At 38.8% G+C, this 25,598-nt stretch overlaps 1 protein-coding gene across 1 annotated transcript in view; it reads right to left on the bottom strand.

Annotated features, from left to right (window-relative positions):
• unc5ca (unc-5 netrin receptor Ca) overlaps positions 1-25,598 on the bottom strand; it is a 367,477-nt gene that overhangs the window by 55,918 nt on the left and 285,961 nt on the right. The window contains 2 exon segments of the mRNA XM_029637116.2: positions 3,096-3,287; positions 17,027-17,083. Of these exon segments, the coding sequence (XP_029492976.2) occupies positions 3,096-3,287; positions 17,027-17,083 (249 nt within the window).

Consider the following 25,598-nt stretch of genomic DNA (forward strand, 5'->3'; position numbering starts at 1 on the left):
TTAGTGATTTAATTACATCACTGCAATATAATAACCATTTATATTACTATGTCATTTCTTAGTAAGTATGGGTAATCTATACCATGTCATTTCTTAGTAAGTATGGGTAATCTATACCATGTCATTTCTTAGTAAGTATGGGTAATCTATACCATGTCATTTCTTAGTAAGTATGGGTAATCTATACCATGTCATTTCTTAGTAAATATGGGTAATCTATACCATGTCATTTCTTAGTAAGTATGGGTAATCTATACCATGTCATTTCTTAGTAAGTATGGGTAATCTATACCATGTCATTTTTTAGTAAGTATGGGGTAATCTATACCATGTCATTTCTTAGTAAATATGGGTAATCTATACCATGTCATTTCTTAGTAAGTATGGGTAATCTATACCATGTCATTTCTTAGTAAGTATGGGTAATCTATACCATGTCATTTCTTAGTAAGTATGGGGTAATCTATACCATGTCATTTCTTAGTAAATATGGGTAATCTATACCATGTCATTTCTTAGTAAGTATGGGTAATCTATACCATGTCATTTCTTAGTAAGTATGGGTAATCTATACCATGTCATTTCATTTCTATACCATTAGTAAATATGGGTAATCTATACCATGTCATTTCTTAGTAAGTATGGGTAATCTATACCATGTCATTTCTTTATGGGTAATCTATACCATGTCATTTCTTAGTAAGTATGGGGTAATCTATACCATGTCATTTCTTAGTAAGTATGGGTAATCTATACTATGTCATTTCTTAGTAAATATGGGTAATCTATACCATGTCATTTCTTAGTAAATATGGGTAATCTTCATGTCATTTCTTAGTAAGTATGGGTAATCTATACCATGTCATTTCTTAGTAATGGGTATGGGTAATCTATACCATGTCATTTCTTAGTAAGTATGGGTAATCTATACCATGTCATTTCTTAGTAAGTATGGGTAATCTATACCATGTCATTTCTTAGTAAGTATGGGTAATCTATACCATGTCATTTCTTAGTAAGTATGGGTAATCTATACCATGTCATTTCTTAGTAAGTATGGGTAATCTATACCATGTCATTTCTTAGTAAGTATGGGTAATCTATACCATGTCATTTCTTAGTAAGTATGGGTAATCTATACCATGTCATTTCTTAGTAAGTATGGGTAATCTATACCATGTCATTTCTTAGTAAGTATGGGTAATCTATACCATGTCATCTTAGTAAGTATGGGTAATCTATACCATGTCATTTCTTAGTAAGTATGGGTAATCTATACCATGTCATTTCTTAGTAAGTATGGGTAATCTATACCATGTCATTTCTTAGTAAGTATGGGTAATCTATACCATGTCATTTCTTAGTAAGTATGGGTAATCTATACCATGTCATTTCTTAGTAAGTATGGGTAATCTATACCATGTCATTTCTTAGTAAGTATGGGTAATCTATACCATGTCATTTCTTAGTAAGTATCTATACCATGTCATTTCTATACCATCTATACCATGTCATTTCTTAGTAAGTATGGGTAATCTATACCATGTCATTTCTTAGTAAGTATGGGTAATCTATACCATGTCATTTCTTAGTAAGTATGGGTAATCTATACCATGTCATTTCTTAGTAAGTATGGGTAATCTATACCATGTATTTCTTAGTAAATATGGGTAATCTATACCATGTCATTTCTTAGTTAGTAAGTATGGGTAATCTATACCATGTCATTTCTTAGTAAGTATGGGTAATCTATACCATGTCATTTCTTAGTATGGGTAATCTATACCATGTCATTTCTTAGTAAGTATGGGTAATCTATACCATGTCATTTCATTTCTTATGTCATTTCTTAGTAAGTATGGGTAATCTATACCATGTCATTTCTTAGTAAGTATGGGTAATCTATACCATGTCATTTCTTAGTAAGTATGGGTAATCTATACCATGTCATTTCTTAGTAAGTATGGGTAATCTATACCATGTCATTTCTTAGTAAGTATGGGTAATCTATACCATGTCATTTCTTAGTAAGTATGGGTAATCTATACCATGTCATTTCTTAGTAAGTATGGGTAATCTATACCATGTCATTTCTTAGTAAGTATGGGTAATCTATACCATGTCATTTCTTAGTACATGTATGGGTAATCTATACCATGTCATTTCTTAGTAAGTATGGGTAATCTATACCATGTCATTTCTTAGTAAGTATGGGTAATCTATACCATGTCATTTCTTAGTAAGTATGGGTAATCTATACCATGTCATTTCTTAGTAAGTATGGGTAATCTATACCATGTCATTTCTTAGTAAGTATGGGTAATCTATACCATGTCATTTCTTAGTAAGTATGGGTAATCTATACCATGTCATTTCTATAGTCAAGTATGGGTAATCTATACCATGTCATTTCTTAGTAAGTATGGGTAATCTATACCATGTCATTTCTTAGTAAGTATGGGTAATCTATACCATGTCATTTCTTAGTAAGTATGGGTAATCTATACCATGTCATTTCTTAGTAAGTATGGGTAATCTATACCATGTCATTTCTTAGTAAGTATGGGTAATCTATACCATGTCATTTCTTAGTAAGTATGGGTAATCTATACCATGTCATTTCTTAGTAAGTATGGGTAATCTATACCATGTCATTTCTTAGTAAGTATGGGTAATCTATACCATGTCATTTCTTAGTAAGTATGGGTAATCTATACCATGTCATTTCTTAGTACGTATGGGTAATCTATACCATGTCATTTCTTAGTAAATATGGGTAATCTATACCATGTCATTTCTTAGTAAGTATGGGTAATCTATACCATGTCATTTCTTAGTAAGTATGGGTAATCTATACCATGTCATTTCTTAGTAAGTATGGGTAATCTATACCATGTCATTTCTTAGTAAGTATGGGTAATCTATACCATGTCATTTCTTAGTAAGTATGGGTAATCTATACCATGTCATTTCTTAGTAAGTATGGGTAATCTATACCATGTCATTTCTTAGTAAGTATGGGTAATCTACCAGACCAAACAGGTCTGGTACCCAGGCTAAGCTAGGACCTAGTCACCGCCCCACATCCTACTCACCTGAGCGCGCCGTCTTTATATTGACCGACTGGAAGCCTCCGTTGAGGGCTGATGAGTCGATGATGTCAGAGTCAAAGTCCCGGTGGGTTTTCCGGTAGACGAAGAGCGCCACGATGACGGAGATGACCAGACACATTATGACAGCGATGACGATGCCTACGTAGAGTGCCATGTTTTCTGTGCTGGGGGCCGCTGTGACAGAGACACAGAGAGGGAGGGAAACAGTGAGAACCTGGGGAGGTTTAAATTAAAACTGATTCATACTACAAGGCTGAATCTAGGGCTGTCTTGGTCGACTGAGAGTAATCTGTTCTTTCGACCAATCGATTGGTTGAAATTTTAAAACATGCATTTCCCCATATATAGACACACTCTATGTGTTTCAATTAAATCAAATATATGTAGGATACCCCGCCTGATGTTTTAAGCACTGCAATTAAAAATGAAGACACACAAATTACTAAAGAGGGCGCCAGAGATCAATATAGCCTAATCAGAAGAAAAAACCTGTTCCCTACTCGACCCTCCTCCTCCTCCCGCTGCCCGCTGCTGCTGGCTTCCACAGGTTCTGCCATTACGCTCCTGATGTTGCCCGTAACAAGTAATAGGCTAGCGGTCGGCAACCTTTTCCATTTGGAGTGCCGAGGTATCCTACCATTTCCATTTGGAGTGCTGAGTTATCCTACCATTTCCATTTGGAGTGCTGAGTTATATATACCATTTCCATTTGGAGTGCTGAGTTATCCTACCATTTCCATTTGGAGTGCTGAGTATCCTACCATTTCTACTGATCTGCATGCCAGTTATGATTTTCATTTGCTTTTTTTTCGTGGAACAGTTTAATTTAATTCCTAATAAAGTCTTCATATCTCAAAATCAATGTCATGTGATTAATCAAAATTATATCAAATTAAAATTATACAAATCTAAAAGTAATACAAACATTGCATCCCACAGTTAGAAAACATCTTGATAAAAATAAATATCCTGTAAATCACGTTGGCTATGCATGGCCTGTCTGCAAGGCATTTGAAACAACGTATCAACTGTTAGCTGTAGGCTATTTGCTCAAGGGATAAAATGTAATCAGCTAGTCCTTTTTTTGAATAAACATTTCCACCTGATCAGAGAATTACATTTTTTCCCCTTTCACGCTGAGTGGTTATCGAAAGGGAGAGTGACCCCCCCCCCCCCCTGAAAGGGAGAGTGACCCCCCCCCCCCCCGAGCGCCGGAAAGACTTTTCCAATAGGCCACGTTGAGGACCTATTGTCATTCTCAGTGGATGTAAAAACATATTTATTTTACTTGCTTTTTGAGGTGAAGAAAAATGACTTTGAGAAGCTCCACAGAGATAGTGAGTTACGACAATCAGAAACAGTATCAGATCCCCAAATGGGAACATTTATAGGCCTACATTTGCACACAGGCCAGGTAGCCTAGGCCTAGTTCTATGTGTAATAAGATGCATGTTCTTACTCAGGAATGACAGGAGCCTTCAAACAAAAGACAATTAATAAATTGACAACTTGTAAATGGAAACTAAATAGTGTAGCCTAGGTTGTGCGCTGTGCAAACAACGTGTCCACTCCTACAATGACAACGGTGGGACTGTAATAATATATTGAATGGATTAACAGAAATTACCATAACCATACAAACATTGTAGATTAGAAATTATAGTAATTAACAGTACATGTGATACTGGTGTGCCATCCCCAAGGCTTTCACAACGGATTAGTCCACTCAGACAGGTGTCACTCAGACAGGTGTCACCCAGACAGGTGTCACTCAGACAGGTGTCTATATAAAATATATTTGCCACTGCTCGACTAAAAAGATTTCAGTCGACCTACAGCCTATCGACCAATCAATCGACCAGTCGACTAAATGGGCTCAGCCCTGGGCTGAACCGAACAGTACAGCTCCGTTCAGCTCGGATTGTCTCAGTAGTGTGAAAATGTTTTTAGAATTTGCAGTATTTCATTTTTCGCAATGGAGATGTTGGCAAACATGACTGGGCAGGTCAGCGCCAGCATTACAGACAGGAAGCCAAAGTCAACAGGAAAGGATTTATTTCAAACTGTTAGAATAGATTAGCAACAGTTGCTAATTTGAATAAACATACACACACACACCTATCACACAAGACACAATCCTTTATTTAATGAGGCTATGAATGATTTCACGAGAACCCTGACATCTTTCCTTAATTTCACCAAAATAATTGCACCAGCACTAAGCTTCATTCAAAACAAATCTCCCTCCTCTCCTGTATCCCATTTCCCCATAACATGGTGGAGATTTTCACTTTCGGGTTTGGTCCACTAGCTTCAAACAGCTGTAAAAACGACATTTATAGTTACTGAAAAGATGTAGATTTAAGTCAAATGTATTTGCACCAAAGAAAACAAGTGATAGACCACAATACAGAGGCTTATATGAAAGCCCACACCACAAAGAAACACAATATACAATATATAAAGTCAACCTGGATATTGGCCAATAATCTGTAAAATATATTGGATCCCCAGATTTATAAAGTGGGATAACTTTAGCATTTATTTTTATTTTTAGGAACAGTACCAGTTTGCATAGATTTGGTGAAGATATACGTTAGAGGCTCAGTAATCGAGGAAGACACTGATTTCACAAAAGAGGCACCAATCTCATCATGACCTGCTGCTGATATCTTTAAGTTACCAATCACCTTCTTCACCTCCATTACATCATCACCTCCATAACATCATCACCTCCATAACATAATCACCTCCATTACATCATCACCTCCTTCACATCCATTACATCATCACCTCCATTACATCATCACCTCCATTACACCATCACCTCCATTACATCATCACCTCCATTACATCATCACCTCCATTACACCATCACCTCCATAACACCATCACCTCCATTACATCATCACCTCCATTACATCATCACCTCCATTACACCATCACCTCCATAACACCATCACCTCCATTACATCATCACCTCCATTACATCATCACCTCCATTACACCATCACCTCCATTACATCATCACCTCCATTACATCATCACCTCCATAACATCATTACACCATCACCTCCATTACATTATCACCTCCATTACATCATCCCCTCCATTACATCATCACCTCCATAACATCATCACCTCCATAACATCATCACCTCCATTACATCATCACCTCCATTACACCATCACCTCCATAACATCATCACCTCCATAACATCATCACCTCCATTACATCATCACCTCCATTACATCATCACCTCCTTTACATCCATTACTTCATCATCTCCATTACATCATCACCTCCATTACACCATCACCTCCATTACATCATCACCTCCATTACATCATCACCTCCATAACATCATCACCTCCATTACATCATCACCTCCATAACATCATCACCTCCATAACATCATCACCTCCATTACACCATCACCTCCATTACATCATCACCTCAATTACATCATCACCTACATTACATCATCACCTCCATTACACCATCACCTCCATTACATCATCACCTCCATTACATCATCACCTCCTTTACATCCATTACTTCATCATCTCCATTACATCATCACCTCCATTACACCATCACCTCCATTACATCATCACCTCCATTACACCATCACCTCCATTACATCATCACCTCCATTACATCATCACCTCCATTACATCATCACCTCCATAACATCATCACCTCCATTACATCATCACCTCCATAACATCATCACCTCCATAACATCATCACCTCCATAACATCATCACCTCCATTACATCATCACCTCCATTACATCATCATCCCCATTACACCATCACCTCCATAACATCATCACCTCCATTACACCATCACCTCCATAACATCATCACCTCCATTACATCATCACCTCCATTACACCATCACCTCCATAACATCATCACCTCCATAACATCATTACCTCCATAACATCATCACCTCCATTACATCATCACCTCCATTACATCATCACCTCCATTACATCATCACCTCCATTACATCATCACCTCCTTTACATCCATTACTTCATCATCTCCATTACATCATCACCTCCATTACACCATCACCTCCATTACATCATCACCTCCATTACATCATCACCTCCATAACATCATTACACCATCACCTCCAATACATCAGGAGGATCAAGCAGAGTAGGGAAATGTCCATGAATGTAATCCAATGAATTTCCATCAGTTACCCATTTTCTTTGACAGAGAGGAACCCACATTCACAACAACAACAAATTGACATGAAATAACACCAGGATGACTATAGGTCTTATTTCCAACAATACGTTGATATAAGACAGCTGTAGATCTATTTTTCTCAGTCTACAGTTGATTGATGATTTTCCAAGTCAACTTTATATTATCCTTGGAATTTGTTAGTATTTTTGGGGGGGATATCCAAAGTAAGTGAGTACATTTGTTCTTATACTTTTTTGTAATTTGTAGAATTCAGGACAGAGGGATTTGTGAGACTTTTTATACTACCTGAGACCGGTTATAAGACAAGGTTTCCAGAACCCTTCTGCTTCTCTCTTACATGATTTAACTAAGGGAAAGGGGTGGTGAAATACAGAATTGAAATATGTGTTAAAAAAGAGTAAGCAGACATACTGCTCTCACTCGTAATGTTCTACAGCTGAAATATGTATTAAAAAAGAGTAAGCAGACATACTGCTCTCACTCGTAATGTTCTACAGCTGAAATATGTGTTAAAAAAAGAGTAAGCAGACATACTGCTCTCACTCGTAATGTTCTACAGCTGAAATATGTGTTAAAAAAGAGTAAGCAGACATACTGCTCTCACTCGTAATGTTCTACAGCTGAAATATGTGTTAAAAAAGAGTAAGCAGACATACTGCTCTCACTCGTAATGTTCTACAGCTGAAATATGTGTTAAAAAGAGTAAGCAGACATACTGCTCTCACTCGTGATGTTCTACAGCTGAAATATGTGTTAAAAAAGAGTAAGCAGACATACTGCTCTCACTCGTAATGTTCTACAGCTGAAATATGTGTTAAAAAGAGTAAGCAGACATACTGCTCTCACTACAGCTGAAATATGTGTTAAAAAAGAGTGATGTTCTACAGCTGAAATATGTGTTAAAAAAGAGTAAGCAGACATACTGCTCTCACTCGTAATGTTCTACAGCTGAAATATGTGTTAAAAAAGAGTAAGCAGACATACTGCTCTCACTCGTGATGTTCTACAGCTGAAATATGTGTTAAAAAAGAGTAAGCAGACATACTGCTCTCACTCGTAATGTTCTACAGCTGAAATATGTGTTAAAAAAGAGTAAGCAGACATACTGCTCTCACTCGTAATGTTCTACAGCTGAAATATGTGTTAAAAAAGAGTAAGCAGACATACTGCTCTCACTCGTGATGTTCTACAGCTGAAATATGTGTTAAAAAAGAGTAAGCAGACATACTGCTCTCACTCGTAATGTTCTACAGCTGAAATATGTGTTAAAAAGAGTAAGCAGACATACTGCTCTCACTCGTGATGTTCTACAGCTGAAATATGTGTTAAAAAAGAGTAAGCAGACATACTGCTCTCACTCGTAATGTTCTACAGCTGAAATATGTGTTAAAAAAAGAGTAAGCAGACATACTGCTCTCACTCGTAATGTTCTACAGCTGAAATATGTGTTAAAAAAGAGTAAGCAGACATACTGCTCTCACTCGTAATGTTCTACAGCTGAAATATGTGTTAAAAAAAGAGTAAGCAGACATACTGCTCTCACTCGTAATGTTCTACAGCTGAAATATGTGTTAAAAAAGAGTAAGCAGACATACTGCTCTCACTCGTAATGTTCTACAGCTGAAATATGTGTTAAAAAAGAGTAAGCAGACATACTGCCTTCACTCGTGATGTTCTACAGCGGTGAACAGCGTGACAAGGAGACGTGTCATAAAGCCTGGTTCTCTCTTCAGTCAACCAGGTGTCTGGAAGGGCAACAATGGAACATTCATGACTGAGAGAAGACAGATAATGAACAAGGTGGTTGTTTTTTATTTTTTTTTAAGGAAGACTCCGAACGTTCAAATTAACAAGTAGAAAATAAGCTTGTCTTGGAATAAATTAGATACGCGTTTGGAACCACCTGTATAGCAGTTTAATATTGTCGTAATCACAAATTATACTTGTCTCTGGTCAATTTCAGAAAACTTGAATCTGGATCAATAATCATTCTATGTATTGTTCACTTCATGAATTGATTCAAATATCTAACGGGTTGAAGACCATGTCATCAGGGTTGATATCGTGCCTAACTAAGAGAGATACAGAGTGGGAGTCATCCAGAGAGTGGAGCAGAAACATAGAAGTGTACGCCTCACATGTCCAATACAACCATACATTTGTGTTAGTTATATCAATAGGGGTGCACTTCCTATGGAATTGACACATTGACACAGTCCACATAAAACCACTGAAGACTTCAGAGGGTTATGACATTTAGAGCAATGTGTGTTTTTGGTCACCAGGTTAGGTGAAACACATGAACAAAGTAGAGTAAATGTGTGTGTGTGTGTGTGTGTGTGTGTGTGTGTGTGTGTGTGTGTGTGTGTGTGTGTGTGTGTGTGTGTGTGCTTGTGTGTGTGTGCGTGTGTGTGAAATCAGTGGACTATAGGTGAGTCAACTTGCCATAGGCCTACGATGATCAACCTTCAGCTATGGCCATGTTGCCTTTCTTTCGTTCTTCAATCAGTCATTTCTTTTGGAGAAGTCTTCACTGATGAAGATCTTGATTCCCTTCATGCACTTGGCTCTCCTGAAAATCTCCTCCTCGTCTTTGAACCTGAGAAGTTTCACCACATCTGGGCCGTTCATCAGGGAAGAAAGTGCCATTCCTATTCACCCTCTCCATCTCAATGAGTTTAGGATCCTGTTTGAGTTGATCTGCCAGGAGTTTCTGGCAGGAGTTTCATGCCAAGTTTGTCTTTACATCCTCAATTCCATCGATTAAAATGTTATTGCACCTCGATTGGTTTTCGATCGACGCTCCTTTGGAAGAGCGCTTGTCAAAGTGTTGTTTGGAAGATTGCTAAATCCTTAGACATGGTTCTGAATACGGTCTGGCTGGTGACATTCACACCCTTCAGCTCTTCCACCTCCAACTTCGTAAAAACAAACTGTGTTTAAATCATCAAGCCTTTTGTTCCTCTTCTGCATTCAGCTTGTTGTGAGCTAAAATGAGTTTGCAAACACAACCCCACAGCCCACCTCCCGAAATGAAATGCCGCCAGTGAAATGGCAAACACACACAAGAAACAGACTTGATCACAAATGCACCACTACTATAAAGAGAATACTATAAAGAGAAGGCGGAGGACCTACTCACTGTATGTATCCTGGCTGAACTTTACTAAACGAGCAGGAAACCACCAACTCGCAAGTTACTCCTAGCAGTATGCAGCGCATTAAACCAAAACACTGGTCGAAGACGCTTGGGAGAGACAGTGGTAGGAGCGTTGGCTTACCCACCGAACGAGCACCGTGAACTTCTACTCACAGACGGTACAATGATTCCCTTCTCTATTCACTGTTTGTTCTCTCACATAAACTGAGCTAACAGTGTAGAATTTTAGCAACCAGAAAATGACAGATCAATTTCTACATTGGCCACCCAATTTCTACTAGATAACACAGCCACAAACTCAACACAGCTTTCCCATTTTGACAGCAGGTATCCGCTCCTGCTGGAGAAGTCAAGAGGTGAATATCACAGCCAATCACAACACTGCAGGATAAGTAATATTGTGAAACATTATCGTTCCACTATTACTGCAGATATATTATGGACATTTTCTGAAATTACAATGCAAAAATACAAATGAATCCTATGTGTAGCACCTTTAATAGGCCTGGAAATGTCCAAAAGGGGACATTTTCATAAACAAGTTTTATATCAAACCGAGGCAGACACATAACGTTTTTATAGATGGGTTGACTGAGCTGCTAAATGGGTGGCTAAAAGGCGTTAAAGGACTCAGCGGAGAACATGACCAGAATATATGGCTGAGCATCAAGGAGGAAACTAATGTCCAGTACAAGCGACATTTCAAACATTTTATTTTAGTTATGACACTTGTCTCTTCATTTATGGCTAGATTTTGTCTGCAGTTATTGGTATGAAGAAAGGGAACAAGAAACACTCAGTCATAAAGTCAAATCTGTCACACAGGCAGGATTTCATCACAATATTGACAATGACCCAGATCATAGATCTTAAAATTGCAACTGAGATTTACACAAGGGGCACTGATAACCTCCAGCCACTAGAGGGAGATATAAACCACATTTGTTCCCGTTGGATCTTGGGTCAGTTTTGTATTTCACCCACTAATGGCTAAGATCCTAGATCTATACCTAGGGGGAACTTCACCCCAGAGCCCTGGAACCATTATGGAAACTAGACACCGTTAAGATCTCACCTGAATAGGAAGAAGAGCAGAGAGACACTAACTCTACCTCCTATCATGTTACAGATTATATATTACATATTTATAACTACCACTTAGTCTGTTCAATTCTTAATCTCAGTGACAACAATAGTTCCAAGTTGAGTGTACATACACTATATAGCAGTGGTTCTCCACTGGTTTTAGCTCGTGACCCAAATTGAACCAAGTTGTCTGACTAACGACCCAATATTCGCAAAATAATTGACAAAATACAATCTGGAAAACTATTTTTAATACTGTATTGATCGTAAATGTAGCAATTATATGACACGGTACATACACAATATGCTGTTGTGATATCCTGGGCTATATTCCCTACACATACTATATACTGTTGAGATAGCCTGGTGCTATATTCCCTACATATACTGTTGAGATAGCCTGGGCTACATTCCCTACATATTATATATACTGTTGAGATAGCCTGGTGCTATATTCCCTACATATACTATATACTGTTGAGATAGCCTGGGCTACATTCCCTACATATTATATATACTGTTGAGATAGCCTGGGCTATATTCCCTACATATTATATATACTGTTGAGATAGCCTGGGCTACATTCCCTACATATACTATATACTGTTGAGATAGCCTGGTGCTATATTCCCTACATATACTATATACTGTTGAGATAGCCTGGGCTACATTCCCTACATATACTGTTGAGATAGCCTGGGCTATATTCCCTACATATACTATATACTGTTGAGATAGCCTGGGCTATATTCCCTACATATACTATATACTGTTGAGATAGCCTGGGCTACATTCCCTACATATACTATATACTGTTGAGATAGCCTGGGCTATATTCCCTATATATACTATATACTGTTGAGATAGCCTGGTGCTATATTCCCTACATATACTATATACTGTTGAGATAGCCTGGTGCTATATTCCCTATATATACTATATACTGTTGAGATAGCCTGGTGCTATATTCCCTACATATACTATATACTGTTGAGATAGCCTGGGCTACATTCCCTACATATACTATATACTGTTGAGATAGCCTGGGCTACATTCCCTACATATTATATATACTGTTGAGATAGCCTGGGCTATATTCCCTACATATACTATATACTGTTGAGATAGCCTGGGCTATATTCCCTACATATACTATATACTGTTGAGATAGCCTGGGCTATATTCCCTACATATACTATATACTGTTGAGATAGCCTGGGCTATATTCCCTACATATACTATATACTGTTGAGATAGCCTGGGCTATATTCCCTACATATACTATATACTGTTGAGATAGCCTGGGCTACATTCCCTACATATTATATATACTGTTGAGATAGCCTGGGCTACATTCCCTACATATACTATATACTGTTGAGATAGCCTGGGCTATATTCCCTACATATACTATATACTGTTGAGATAGCCTGGGCTATATTCCCTACATATACTATATACTGTTGAGATAGCCTGGGCTATATTCCCTACATATTATATATACTGTTGAGATAGCCTGGGCTACATTCCCTACATATTATATATACTGTTGAGATAGCCTGGGCTATATTCCCTACATATACTATATACTGTTGAGATAGCCTGGGCTATATTCCTACTGTTGAGATATACTATATACTGTTGAGATAGCCTGGGCTATATTCCCTACATATTATATATACTGTTGAGATAGCCTGGGCTATATTCCCTACATATACTATATACTGTTGAGATAGCCTGGGCTATATTCCCTACATATACTGTTGAGATAGCCTGGGCTACATTCCCTACATATACTATATACTGTTGAGATAGCCTGGGCTACATTCCCTACATATACTATATACTGTTGAGATAGCCTGGGCTACATTCCCTACATATACTATATACTGTTGAGATAGCCTGGGCTACATTCCCTACATATACTATACACTGTTGAGATAGCCTGGGCTATATTCCCTACATATACTATATACTGTTGAGATAGCCTGGGCTACATTCCCTACATATACGATATACTGTTGAGATAGCCTGGGCTACATTCCCTACATATACTATATACTGTTGAGATAGCCTGGGCTATATTCCCTACATATACTATACACTGTTGAGATAGCCTGGGCTACATTCCCTACATATACTGTTGAGATAGCCTGGGCTATATTCCCTACATATACTATATACTGTTGAGATAGCCTGGGCTATATTCCCTACATATACTATATACTGTTGAGATAGCCTGGGCTACATTCCCTACATATACTATATACTGTTGAGATAGCCTGGGCTATATTCCCTACACTCGGTTCCTTTATCCCTGGTGTCAGAATTATAACTTGTTTAAAGTCATTATTTCTCCCTCTACTGCAGCCTCTGCACCAGGCAGAAATATCTGACCCCCCAACAGCCTTCACTGTCCTGCTATATTTCCCCTAGGTATAGATCTAGCATCAGCTTCCCCTCCCACAATCCTAACCTTAACCATCAGTTGGGGAGATACTAAACTGTCCCCCACCCTACAGCAGCTGTCCTATACAGTCAAAACCATGAATGTCTCCTAGACCGGATCACATGTGGCATGTCAACAATAGTCCACTGAGTTCTCCTCTAAATTGCATCTGGATTAAACATATATCTTCTCTCAATCATTAATTTTCTATTGTTGCCCCTTTCAGAAACATGGTTGACTGACGAGACAGTCCGGTAGACAAGCAGAATCCCACGGACTGTGTTGATCAATCATCTTCAACCCTTGTTCTTTCTGACAGTCGCTGGGAGCGAGATCCACCACACACAAAAAACACACGTCAGGCTTTGTGCATGCAGGGCGGAGGGACGGAAACACTGTCATGAACGAGTCATGAGATCAGATTGATCCCATCGACCAAGCCTTGCCTCTAATTAAGACTCTATGCAGATGGTTTATGCACAGCCAGTGGGGCTGAGGGTAACAAGGTCTGATTACCTGGCAACCTCCGTTGCCCCTGAGGGTAGCACGTACACGCCACGGAAGCAACGGGTCTGGGTCTCAATCCCCACTCTATTGATTACTGGACTTTTCTTTCTGTCCCGCTAGGCAGATTGAGACAAGGGAGGCTAACGCAGCTAGCTGCAAGTACCTGATCTGCATCCAGACCAGCTCTGAAGTGGACGTAGGCAGCTTCACAAACTGGAGGGAGAGAGAGTCCTGGCTTCTGTCAGGGTAATCCCCATTGACTAATCCCAGCATTGACACCAGAGGTGAAGCAAATACTTTCATGTGGGTCACTGAATAATGAGGAGTGAATTTGTGTGACTTGGAGGGCACCAATCTCTGACACCCCTAGCAACATCTAGCTCCCATATCTGACACCCCTAGCAACATCTAGCTCCCATCTCTGACACCCCTAGCAACATCTAGCTCCCATATCTGACACCCCTAGCAACATCTAGGTCTTACCTGACACCGCTACTAACATATAGGTCCTATCTGACACCCCTAGCAACATCTAGCTCCCATATCTGACACCCCTAGCAACATCTAGGTCTTACCTGACACCGCTACTAACATATAGGTCCTATCTGACACCCCTAGCAACATCTAGCTCCCCTCTCTGACACCCCTAGCAACATATAGCGCCCACCTCTGACCACCCTAGCAAAATCTAGCTCCTATCTAACACCCTTGCCAACATTTGGCTCCTTTCGTATGACATCCTGTACATATAATTTTTACATTTCAGTCATCTTTGACATTCTTACAATCAGTGCATTCAACTAAGGTAGGTCAGACAATCACATCACAGTAATTGGCAGTAAAACTGTCCTCAAAAAGAGCAGCTATTTCTGAAATCAGTGCTAGTAAGAAAGATAAATGAGGAAATATTGCTAATTCTGAAAAATTAATTTCCTTTAAAGCTGGTTTAGAGTAAAGCTAACTAAACGAGTGTATCTAGTTGACACCGTAGCCTAGGTCTTACTGGGTTACTGAATTAATAATGAGGGGACACATCCTTGACTTAAACACCGAATACTATACAGGTTACTGTATTACTGTACATGTTACTGTATTACTGTACATATTACTGTACATGTTACTGTATTACTGTACATGTTACTGTATTGCTGTATTACTGTACATGTTACTGTATACCTGTACATGTTACTGTATTACTGTACATGTTACTGTATTACTGTACATATTACTGTACATGTTACTGTATTACTGTACATGTTACTGTATTGCTGTATTACTGTACATGTTACTGTATACCTGTACATGTTACTGTATTACTGTACATGTTACTGTATACCTGTACATGTTACTGTATTACTGTACATGTTACTGTAAATGTTACTATATTACTGTACATGTTACTGTACATGTTACTGTATTACTGTACATGTTACTGTATTGCTGTATTACTGTACATGTTACTGTATACCTGTACATGTTACTGTATTACTGTACATGTTATTGTATTACTGTACATGTTATTGTATTACTGTACATGTTACTGTACATGTTACTGTATTGCTGTATTACTGTACATGTTACTGTATACCTGTACATGTTACTGTATTGCTGTATTACTGTACATGTTACTGTATACCTGTACATGTTACTGTATTACTGTACATGTTACTGTAAATGTTACTATATTACTGTACATGTTACTGTACATGTTACTGTATTACTGTACATGTTACTGTAAATGTTACTATATTACTGTACATGTTACTGTACATGTTACTGTATTGTGGTATATGTTACTGTATTGCAGTACATGTTGTATAAAATGTGTAATTATAACTTAAATACTGTTTGACTTTATACTATTATGGATTATGTTATATACAATGTGACTTATATTTCCTTTATGACACAAATACCTAAATAATCTATAGTGGGAGTGCTAGAATAAAGATGGTCTGGAACATCTCATCCTATAGTACAATGCTCTTCCACATCCTATCCACCTCCCTTCAGTTATTTCACATATATCTCCCCACTTTGATGATAAAACTAGGAGCCACAAAACGCCAGAATCAGAATGTTTAACTTAGATGAATAGATGTCTTTGAACACGAAAAGAAAATGAGAACAAATTGTCTGGCAATGAAATCCTGAGAATGATTATTATGTTTAATATATACGCTCATAGCTCAAGGAGTGAGAGAGATAGAGTCCTCAGTAAAACTATCTCACACATCAAGATGAGGAGGCTGTAATAGCACAGAGAGACTGGGACCTCTCTGACACTAGAGACCAGTATAGTGGAGCTGACTGGAGGAGGAGGCACTAGGAGAATCATCAAGGAGGGGACCGCTGTAACCTTAAGGAATAGGTGGTATGGCATGACATAGGGGGGGAAACTCAAGAGGGATACAAATCAATCAACAAAATAAGAGAAGGGGAAGAGGGGGAATGGAAAACAAAAAAAAGACACCAACTCACATGAAAATCCCAAATCACTGTCGGCATTAGGCTCAGTGGACAGCTGATATAATGAACCTTGAGGGGGAGAAAAGGGGAGGGAGGGCACGGTGAAATCAACGTCAAACCAAACGGAACAAAACAAAACAGCAACAAAAAATAAGAACATCTAAATGGTCACCTGTCACTGAAAATGTAAACATATACACTACCGTTCAAAGGTTTGGGGTCACTTAGAAATTATCTTGTTTTTCTAAGAAGAGAAAATTTGTTGTCCATTAAAATAACATCAAATTGATCAGAAATACAGTGTAGACATTGTTAATGTTGTAAATGACTATTGTAGCTGGAAACGGCTGATTTTTAATGGAATATTTACATAGGCGTACAGAGGCCCATTATCAGCAACCATCACTCCTGTGTTCCAATGGCTCATCCAAGTTTACCATTTAAAAGGCTAATTAATCATTAGAAAACATATATGCAAAAGGGTTAGCACAGCTGAAAACTGTTGTTCTGATTAAAGAAGCAATAAAACAGGCCTTCTTTAGACTAGTTGAGTATCTGGAGCATCAGCATTTGTGGGTTCGATTACAGGCTCAAAACAGCCAGAAACAAATAACTTTCTTCTGAAAGTTTATTTTGTTTCTTATTTGTATTTTTTAAAGTATTTTTTAATTTAATTTTTTAACTGCATTGTTGGTTAGGGCTTGTAAGTAAGCATTTCACTGTAAGGTGAAACACCTGCTGTATTCGGCGCATGTGACAAATTACATTTGATTTGATTTTGATTTGATGTTATACACACAGACCTTACAGACACACGGTACATTGACTTGACTGTACAGGATGTTATGAAGCGATCACATGCACACATCACAATACAATCACACACTGTAGACAGACAATGATGATGGCATTGAACTTGATGCGGAAGACAAGTATAATAACAGGTTGCCTATTCTAAAAACAACAACACGAGAAGAAGATGAAATACAGGACATAAACCAATGAGAAATAGAAGGACTGAAGTCAGAGAGGGAAAATACAGGACATAAACTAACGAGAAATAGAGACCATTATATGCTACTGTACTTTCCTCAGTGGCAAAAAGTGTTGTCAGCGCCGAGACAGTCTATATAGTAGCTGGCTAAAACTAGCACAACCACAACCGCCACTCTGTGTCAGCTCACCACAAGGACAGCTGTGTATACTTCGGTAGCCAACTTATCTACCGTACATATGGTGTAACTCTGAACAACTGTTCATGTATAGTAGAAAGTATAGCTCTTCTTTGCAGTCAAAGTGTCTAGGCTAAGGAACTTTTATTCTATAAATAGGCTCCCAAAAGACAAACCTATTCTATTTAAGTCTTCTGACCTCTACAAAATACCTTCCTTTCACAGGACACCATTCCTCAACCACATTTCTTCACTAAATCTGCAGTTCTTGGTATTAGGACTCAATGTCGTGTACATGAGAAATATCATCCTTTCATGTACTGTAAATTCCCACTTATAACATGGGCACTCTTACTGACAGTTGTGGCTGCTTTGTGTGATGTATTGTTGTCTCTACCTTCTTGCCCTTTGTGCTGTTGTCGGTGCCCAATAATGTTTGTACCATGTTTTGTGCTGCTGCCATGTTGTAATTGCTACTATGTTGTTGTTATGTTGTGTTGCTACCATGCTGTGTTGTCATGTGTTGCTGCCTTGTTATGTTGTTGTCCTAGTTCTCTTATGTAGTGTTGTCTCTCTTGTTGTGATGTGTGTTGTGTCTTATATTTATTTAATTTAAAAAAAAAAAAATATCCCAGTAAAAACCCCTAACCCACTAGTAAAACCTTAACCTTTTAGTAAAACTAGCCCTAACCCACTGTAAATAAGAATTCACTAGTTAAAACTGCCCTAACCCACTAGTAAAAAATGAAAACCCAAAGTCAAAACACTAAACCAATGAACCCTAACCCACCACTAAAACTAACCATAACCCACTGGTAAGGCCAACCCTAAACCACTAGTAAAACTAAACCTAACCCACTGGTAAAACTAACCCTAACCCACTGGTAAACTAGCCCTAACCCACTGGTACAATGAACCCTAACCCACAAAACCAACCCTAACCCACTGGTAAAACTAACCCTAAACCACTAGTAAAACTAGCCCTAACCCACTAGTAAAACTAGCCCTAACCCACTGGTAAGATTAACCCTAACCCACTAGCTAAAACTAGCCCTAACCCACTAGTAAAACGAATGAACCCTAACCCACTAGTAAAACTAGCCCTAACCCACTGGTAAGGCCAACCCTAAACCACTGGTAAAACTAACCCTAACCCACTAGTAAAACTAACCCTAAACCACTAGAAAAATGAGCCCTAACCCACTGGTAAGACTAACCCTAACCCACTGCTAAGACTAACCCTAACCCACTGGTAAGACTAAACCTAACCCACAAAACTAAACCTAACCCACTGGTAAAACTAACCCTAATCCACTGGTGAAACTAACCCTAACCCACTGATAAAACTAACCCTAACCCACTGGTAAGACTAATCCTAACCCACTAGTAAAATGAACCCTAACCCATTGCTAAGACTAACCCTAACCCACTAGTAAAACTAACCCTATCCCACTGATAAAACTAACCCTAACCCACTGGTAAGACTAACCCTAACCCACTAGTAAAACTAACCCTAACTCACTAGTAAAACTAACCCCAACACACTGGAAAAACTAACCCTAATCCACTGGTAAAACTAACCCTAATCCACTGATAAAACTAACCCTAACCCACTAGTAAAACTAACCCCAACACACTGGAAAAACTAACCCTAACCCACTAGTAAAACTAACCCTAACCCACTAGTAAAACTAACCCTAACCCACTAGTAAAACTAGCCCTAACCCACTGGTACAATGAACCCTAACCCACAAAACTAACCCTAACCCACTAGTAAAACTAACCCTAACCCACTAGTAAAACTAGCCCTAACCCACTGGTACAATGAACCCTAACCCACAAAACTAACCCTAATCCACTGATAAAACTAACCCTAACCCACTAGTAAAACTAGCCCTAACCCACTGGTAAAACTAACCCTAAACCACTGGTAAAACTAACCCTAATCCACTGGTAAAACTAACCCTAACCCACTAGTAAAACTAACCCTAACAAACTGGTAAAACTAACCCTAATCCACTGGTAAAACTAACCCTAATCCACTGGTAAAACTAACCCTAACCCACTGATAAAACTAACCCTAATCCACTGGAAAAACTAACCCTAACCCACTGATAAAACTAACCCTAACCCACTGGAAAAACTAACCCTAACCCACTAGTAAAACTAACCCTAACAAACTGGTAAAACTAACCCCAACTCCATGGCAAAACTGACCCTAACCATCTAGTAAAACTAACCCTAACCCACTAGTAAAACTAACCCTAACCCACTGGTAAGACTAACCCTAACCCACTAAACGAACCCACTTGCATTTAACTTAACCTTTTTGCATTTCGCTGTGTTGAAAGTCGGAAGACAGGTTTAACTGTGTTTCTACTTTGTGTGGTACTGCGGTACCATACCACTACCAAGCAATGCCATGATGCAGCATTGAACATGTACAGTTGTCTTTAAAATGTGTTTCATTCCATCTGAATCATCGGAAATAAACTCCAACCTAGACTCATAGGAAACACAAGTGGAATAGGCACAGAGTAAAGGTATGTTTTCTATGCTAATACAGTGCTTGTTGTCTAGTACACTCGGTCGATGAAAATGGCATCTGTCTGAGAGCAAAGCAACAAAAGCTCCTTAAATCAAACACAGAGAAATGGACGAGAGAGGAAAATACTTGAGGTGAGGCAGACGGAGGTCAAGTGGATTTCAACTACTCAGGTTTTATAATGGGAAAACTTTAGATGGGAAATAGGAAGAAAGCAGGAAAGTGTCTGTAGGTGCAGTAGCCAGAGAAAAGTCAATTATACAGCACTATCAGAGACATCAAGCACTACTCAACTCCACTAGTTTTCAACATTTCAAGCCCCCCCCCTTCCCCCCACTCCTCACATAAAAATCACATTTTTATGAACTCCTCCCAGCGTAAAGTTATGTCTAATTTCATGTAAATGGACTTGAGAAATAAAAAAAGGTAATGATAATAATAGTTAAGAGACAATTACGTTTTGGGTGAAACAGAGAGGGGCATACTAGAGGCAGCCTATACACAAACTATTCAAAGCCTGGATGCAATCTAATAGAATCCAACAGAATCCAACAGAAACAGGTTTTTTTTCTTCTCCAACACAAATATATTAAAGTACCAATCTAGATGCAAAGTGTTTGGACCCATTAGAGTAGGATGATGAGGTCTACATACGTATTGCTTTCAGGATCATATTAGAAGCATTGCAGGCTTTTAAGCCTCATGGATTTCTCCTAAATATTGGAGGAAACTGTTATTAGTGCAGACATAGACAGGGCTCAAGCCTCTAAAAGCACAAAAATCAATCTGGGGAAACGAGGCTGAATCTATACTGTTATGGGTTTTATATTCAGAGTATACTCCCCATCCATCTAGCTGGGACTTGCAGCGGCTGGATCTCACAAGCCCAATGAGAGCATTTAAACTATGGGCAGCAGCGCTGCGCAGCCAAGAAATATGAACAGACGGATCCTATGACCATCAATCACAGTGATCATGTAAATGCATGCTAAGGCTAACGCTCATGATATAGGTACAGCGCTAGGCTTTCCTAAGGCTAACTCTCATGATATAGGTACAGCGCTAGGCTTTCCTAAGGCTAACTCTCATGATATAGGTACAGCGCTAGGCTTTCCTAAGATTTTTCTAACAACATGCATGTATTTATTTGATTTCCTTTTAAATGTGTCAAATCCATTAGAGGTTTTCTGTCTAGCAAATGTTGAATTTCACGCTGCTTTTCTAAAATGTGTGGGATTCAGAGAGTTTGTTTAATACTGAAGTGTGCAGTTGCGTCAGCAGTCAATGAGTTGGTGTCCTCTAACACCATGAGGATGTTCTATGTATGTGTAGTTGTGTTGTTGTAAAGTTGTGTTGTTGTAAAGTTGTGTTGTTGTGAAGTTGTGAAGTTGTGTTGTTGTAAGTTGTGTTGTTGTAAAGTTGTGTTGTTGTATTGTTGTAAAGTTGTGTTGTTGTAAAGTTGTGTTGTTGTAAGTTGTGTTGTTGTAAAGTTGTGTTGTTGTAAAGTTGTGTTGTTGTAAAGTTGCATTGTTGTAAAGTTGCATTGTTGTAAAATAGCGTTGTTGTAAAGTTGTGTTGTTGTAAAGTTGTTGTAAAGTTGTGTTGTTGTAAAGTTGTGTTGTAAAGTTGTGTTGTTGTAAAGTTGTGTTGTTGTAAAGTTATGTTGTTGTAAAGTTGTGTTGTTGTAAAGTTGTGTTGTTGTAAAGTTGCATTTGTCCCATGTTTCATTGTATCTTATTCTATACTGTCTCTGCTTCCTCTTGACCAGGACTCCCTTAAAAAAAATATTACATCTCAATTGGACTGGTTACATAACAGACAAATATATATATTTTTAAAACAGGTAGAGGAGGATTTAGCAGATACAAATATACTTATAAATACTGTACTGTGTAATGAGAATCTTAGAATCATACACTATATATACACAGAAGTATTTATACACCCCTTCAAATGAGTGGATTCTGCTATTTCAGTCTCACCCACTGCTGACAGGTGTATAAAATGGAGCACACAGTCATGCAATCTCCATAGACACACATTGGCGGTAGAATGGCCTTACTGAAGAGCTCAGTGACTGTCAACATGGCACCGTCATAGGATGTTACCGTTCCAACAAGTCAGTTGGTCAAAGAGCTGCACCAGTCAACTGGAAGAGCTGTTATTGTGAGGGGAAAAGTGGTAGGCCACACAAGCTCAAAGAACGGGAATGCTGAGTGCTGAAACACGTAAAAATCATCTCTCCTTGCTTACAACACTCACTACCAAGTTCCAAACTGCCTCTGGAAGCCATGTCAGCACAAGAACTGGTCGTCGGGAGCTTTGTGAAATGGGTTTCCATGGCCGAGCAGCCTCACACAAGCCTAAGATCGCCATGCACAATGCCAAGTGTCAGCTGGAGTGGTGAAATGCTTGTCGCCATTGGACAGTGGAAACGCATTCTTTGGAGTTATGAATCATGCTTCACCATCTGGCAGTCCGACAGACGAATCTGGGTTTGGCAGATGCCAGGAGAATGGTACCTTCCCCAATGCATAGTGCAAACTGTAAAGTTTGGTGGAGGAGAAAGAATGGTCTTGGGTTGTTTTTCATGATTCAAACTAGGCCCCTTAGTTCCAGTAACGCTACAGCGTACAATGACATTCTAGACGATTCTGTGCTCCCAAATTTGTGAACAACAGAATGGGGAAGGCCCTTTCCTGTTCCAGCATGACAATGGCTCCTTGCACAAAGCATGGTCCATACATAAATGGTTTGTCGAGCTCGGTGTAGAAGAACTTGACTGGCCTGCACAGAGCCCTGACCTCAACCACATTGAACACCTTTATGATGAATTAGAACGCCGACTGGGAACCAGGCCTAATCGCCCGCACTAATGCTGAATGGAACCAAGTCCCCGCAGCAATGTTCCAACATCTAGTGGAAAGCCTCCCCAGAAGAGTGGAGGCTGTTATTGCAGCAAAGGCCAACGTCATACTAATTCTTATGATTTTGGAATGAGATGTCCGACGAGCAGGTGTCCAACATACTTTTGGTAATGTAGTGTATTTCTCCAAAATAATATCTACGGGAGTACGTCATATGATGCAGAACACATATCAGCTTTTTCTCTGTACTAAAAGTGCTCCATGTTGAAAACTTGACTGCTGACATGTATAATTTTTGGGGGAGGGGGGGGGTTGTATGAACGGTTTATCTGACAACTTCACAAAAATTAATGCCTGCGCATCGATGTGGCCCAAAGTCATGCGTTGTTATGCTTCTGAACAGTCAGATAGCTAGCAACAATGGCAAGAATCTGCCTTGTGGGGAATCATCGGTGTTTTGACTAATGTCATGTCTATGCCAATATGGCTTAAATTCACTAGCTAGCCAACAAACAACTGTAACAATCTATTTGAGAGACAACAAGTGTTCATTGTGCAAATGTATTTATGTTTTCAATAAACATTTGGAGACCAAAAATATATAGTTTACATGTTGTCAACAGTCTAAGCTAACCCTGTCTGTTTCTTCCCACCAACCCATCTATGAACCGTGGACTAGTGTTGTATTCCTTTAGTGAGATTTAACAGCATTATTACAAGCAGTCTGCGGTAACACATTTCTATCCAGTGTTTTCACTTTAGTTGAAACTTTGAGTCCAATGCCTGGTCAGTAACTACAGACAAACACACAATAAACAAGATGCTTTTCCCACATGTCAACACATAATTGGCTTCTCTTGGAAAAGAGTCACACTTCTTTTTATGTTATTAAGACTGAGGCCCAATTTTCCATGGGGGTTTAAGATTTCTGTTGTTTCTATTGGGGTCAAAAATATCAACAATTCAAGAGGGATTGTAATTACGTCAGCTCTTGTTAATTATGCTAGCTCATACGTAGTTACGCTAGCTCATACGTAGTTACGCTAGCTCATACGTAGTTACGCTAGCTCATAGGTAGTTACGCTAGCTCATACGTAGTTACGCTAGCTCATACATAGTTACGCTAGCTCATGCGTAGTTACGCGTAGTTACGCTAGCTCATGCGTAGTTACGCTAGCTCATACGTAGTTACGCTAGCTCATACGTCTAGCTCATACGTAGTTACGCTAGCTCATACGTAGTTACGCTAGCTCATGATCGTCATCATTTGTCACTATCTTTTCTATAAACTTCCTGAAAACATGGTCTATAACTCAGGTATTGACCTTCATTGTTTAAGTTTGATGTGAAGCTTCTACAGTGCAATACGGTATCCATATTAGGACAGCCTCAATCTGAGGCCTAATATGGCCACCGTACAGGCAAACTGTTCATATGGGGGTAATTCCCTTTTAATGCACTTCTCGCTATGCGTATTTTGACCTTGAACTTAAAGTGGAACTGACAGCATTTTAGCAACATTATTAAATATGATTACAATCTGTTCACATACACCCCCAGGAAGAACATGGGTTGGTGGGTTGGTGGGACGAAACAGACAGGGTTAGCTTAGACTGTTGACAACATGTAAACTATATATTTTTGGTCTCCAAATGTTAATTGAAAACATAAATACATTTGCACAATGAACACTTGTTGTCTCTCAAATAGATTGTTACAGTTGTCTTTTTTGTTATACAAGCGAGCACTTAGATAATGTCCTTTTCATGTTTTCATAATTTCATAGAATGTTTGGGAATGACAGAGTAAGGCATTGGTGAAAATGTTACAGCAATATAGAGTGGGAATGAGGATGTGCATTTGGACAATTCATAGACACTGCAGTAAATAAAATGGCCGTAGCCAATCAGAGCTACAATAGGCCTATATGCAAATAAGCCCTTTGTCACACAGGCCTGCCATCTTTGACTTTAATCTGGACTGTGTGTTTACAGGCACTA

This window comes from Oncorhynchus nerka, linkage group LG27 (genome assembly GCF_034236695.1).
Source record: "Oncorhynchus nerka isolate Pitt River linkage group LG27, Oner_Uvic_2.0, whole genome shotgun sequence".
Taxonomy (NCBI): Eukaryota; Metazoa; Chordata; class Actinopteri; order Salmoniformes; family Salmonidae; genus Oncorhynchus; species Oncorhynchus nerka.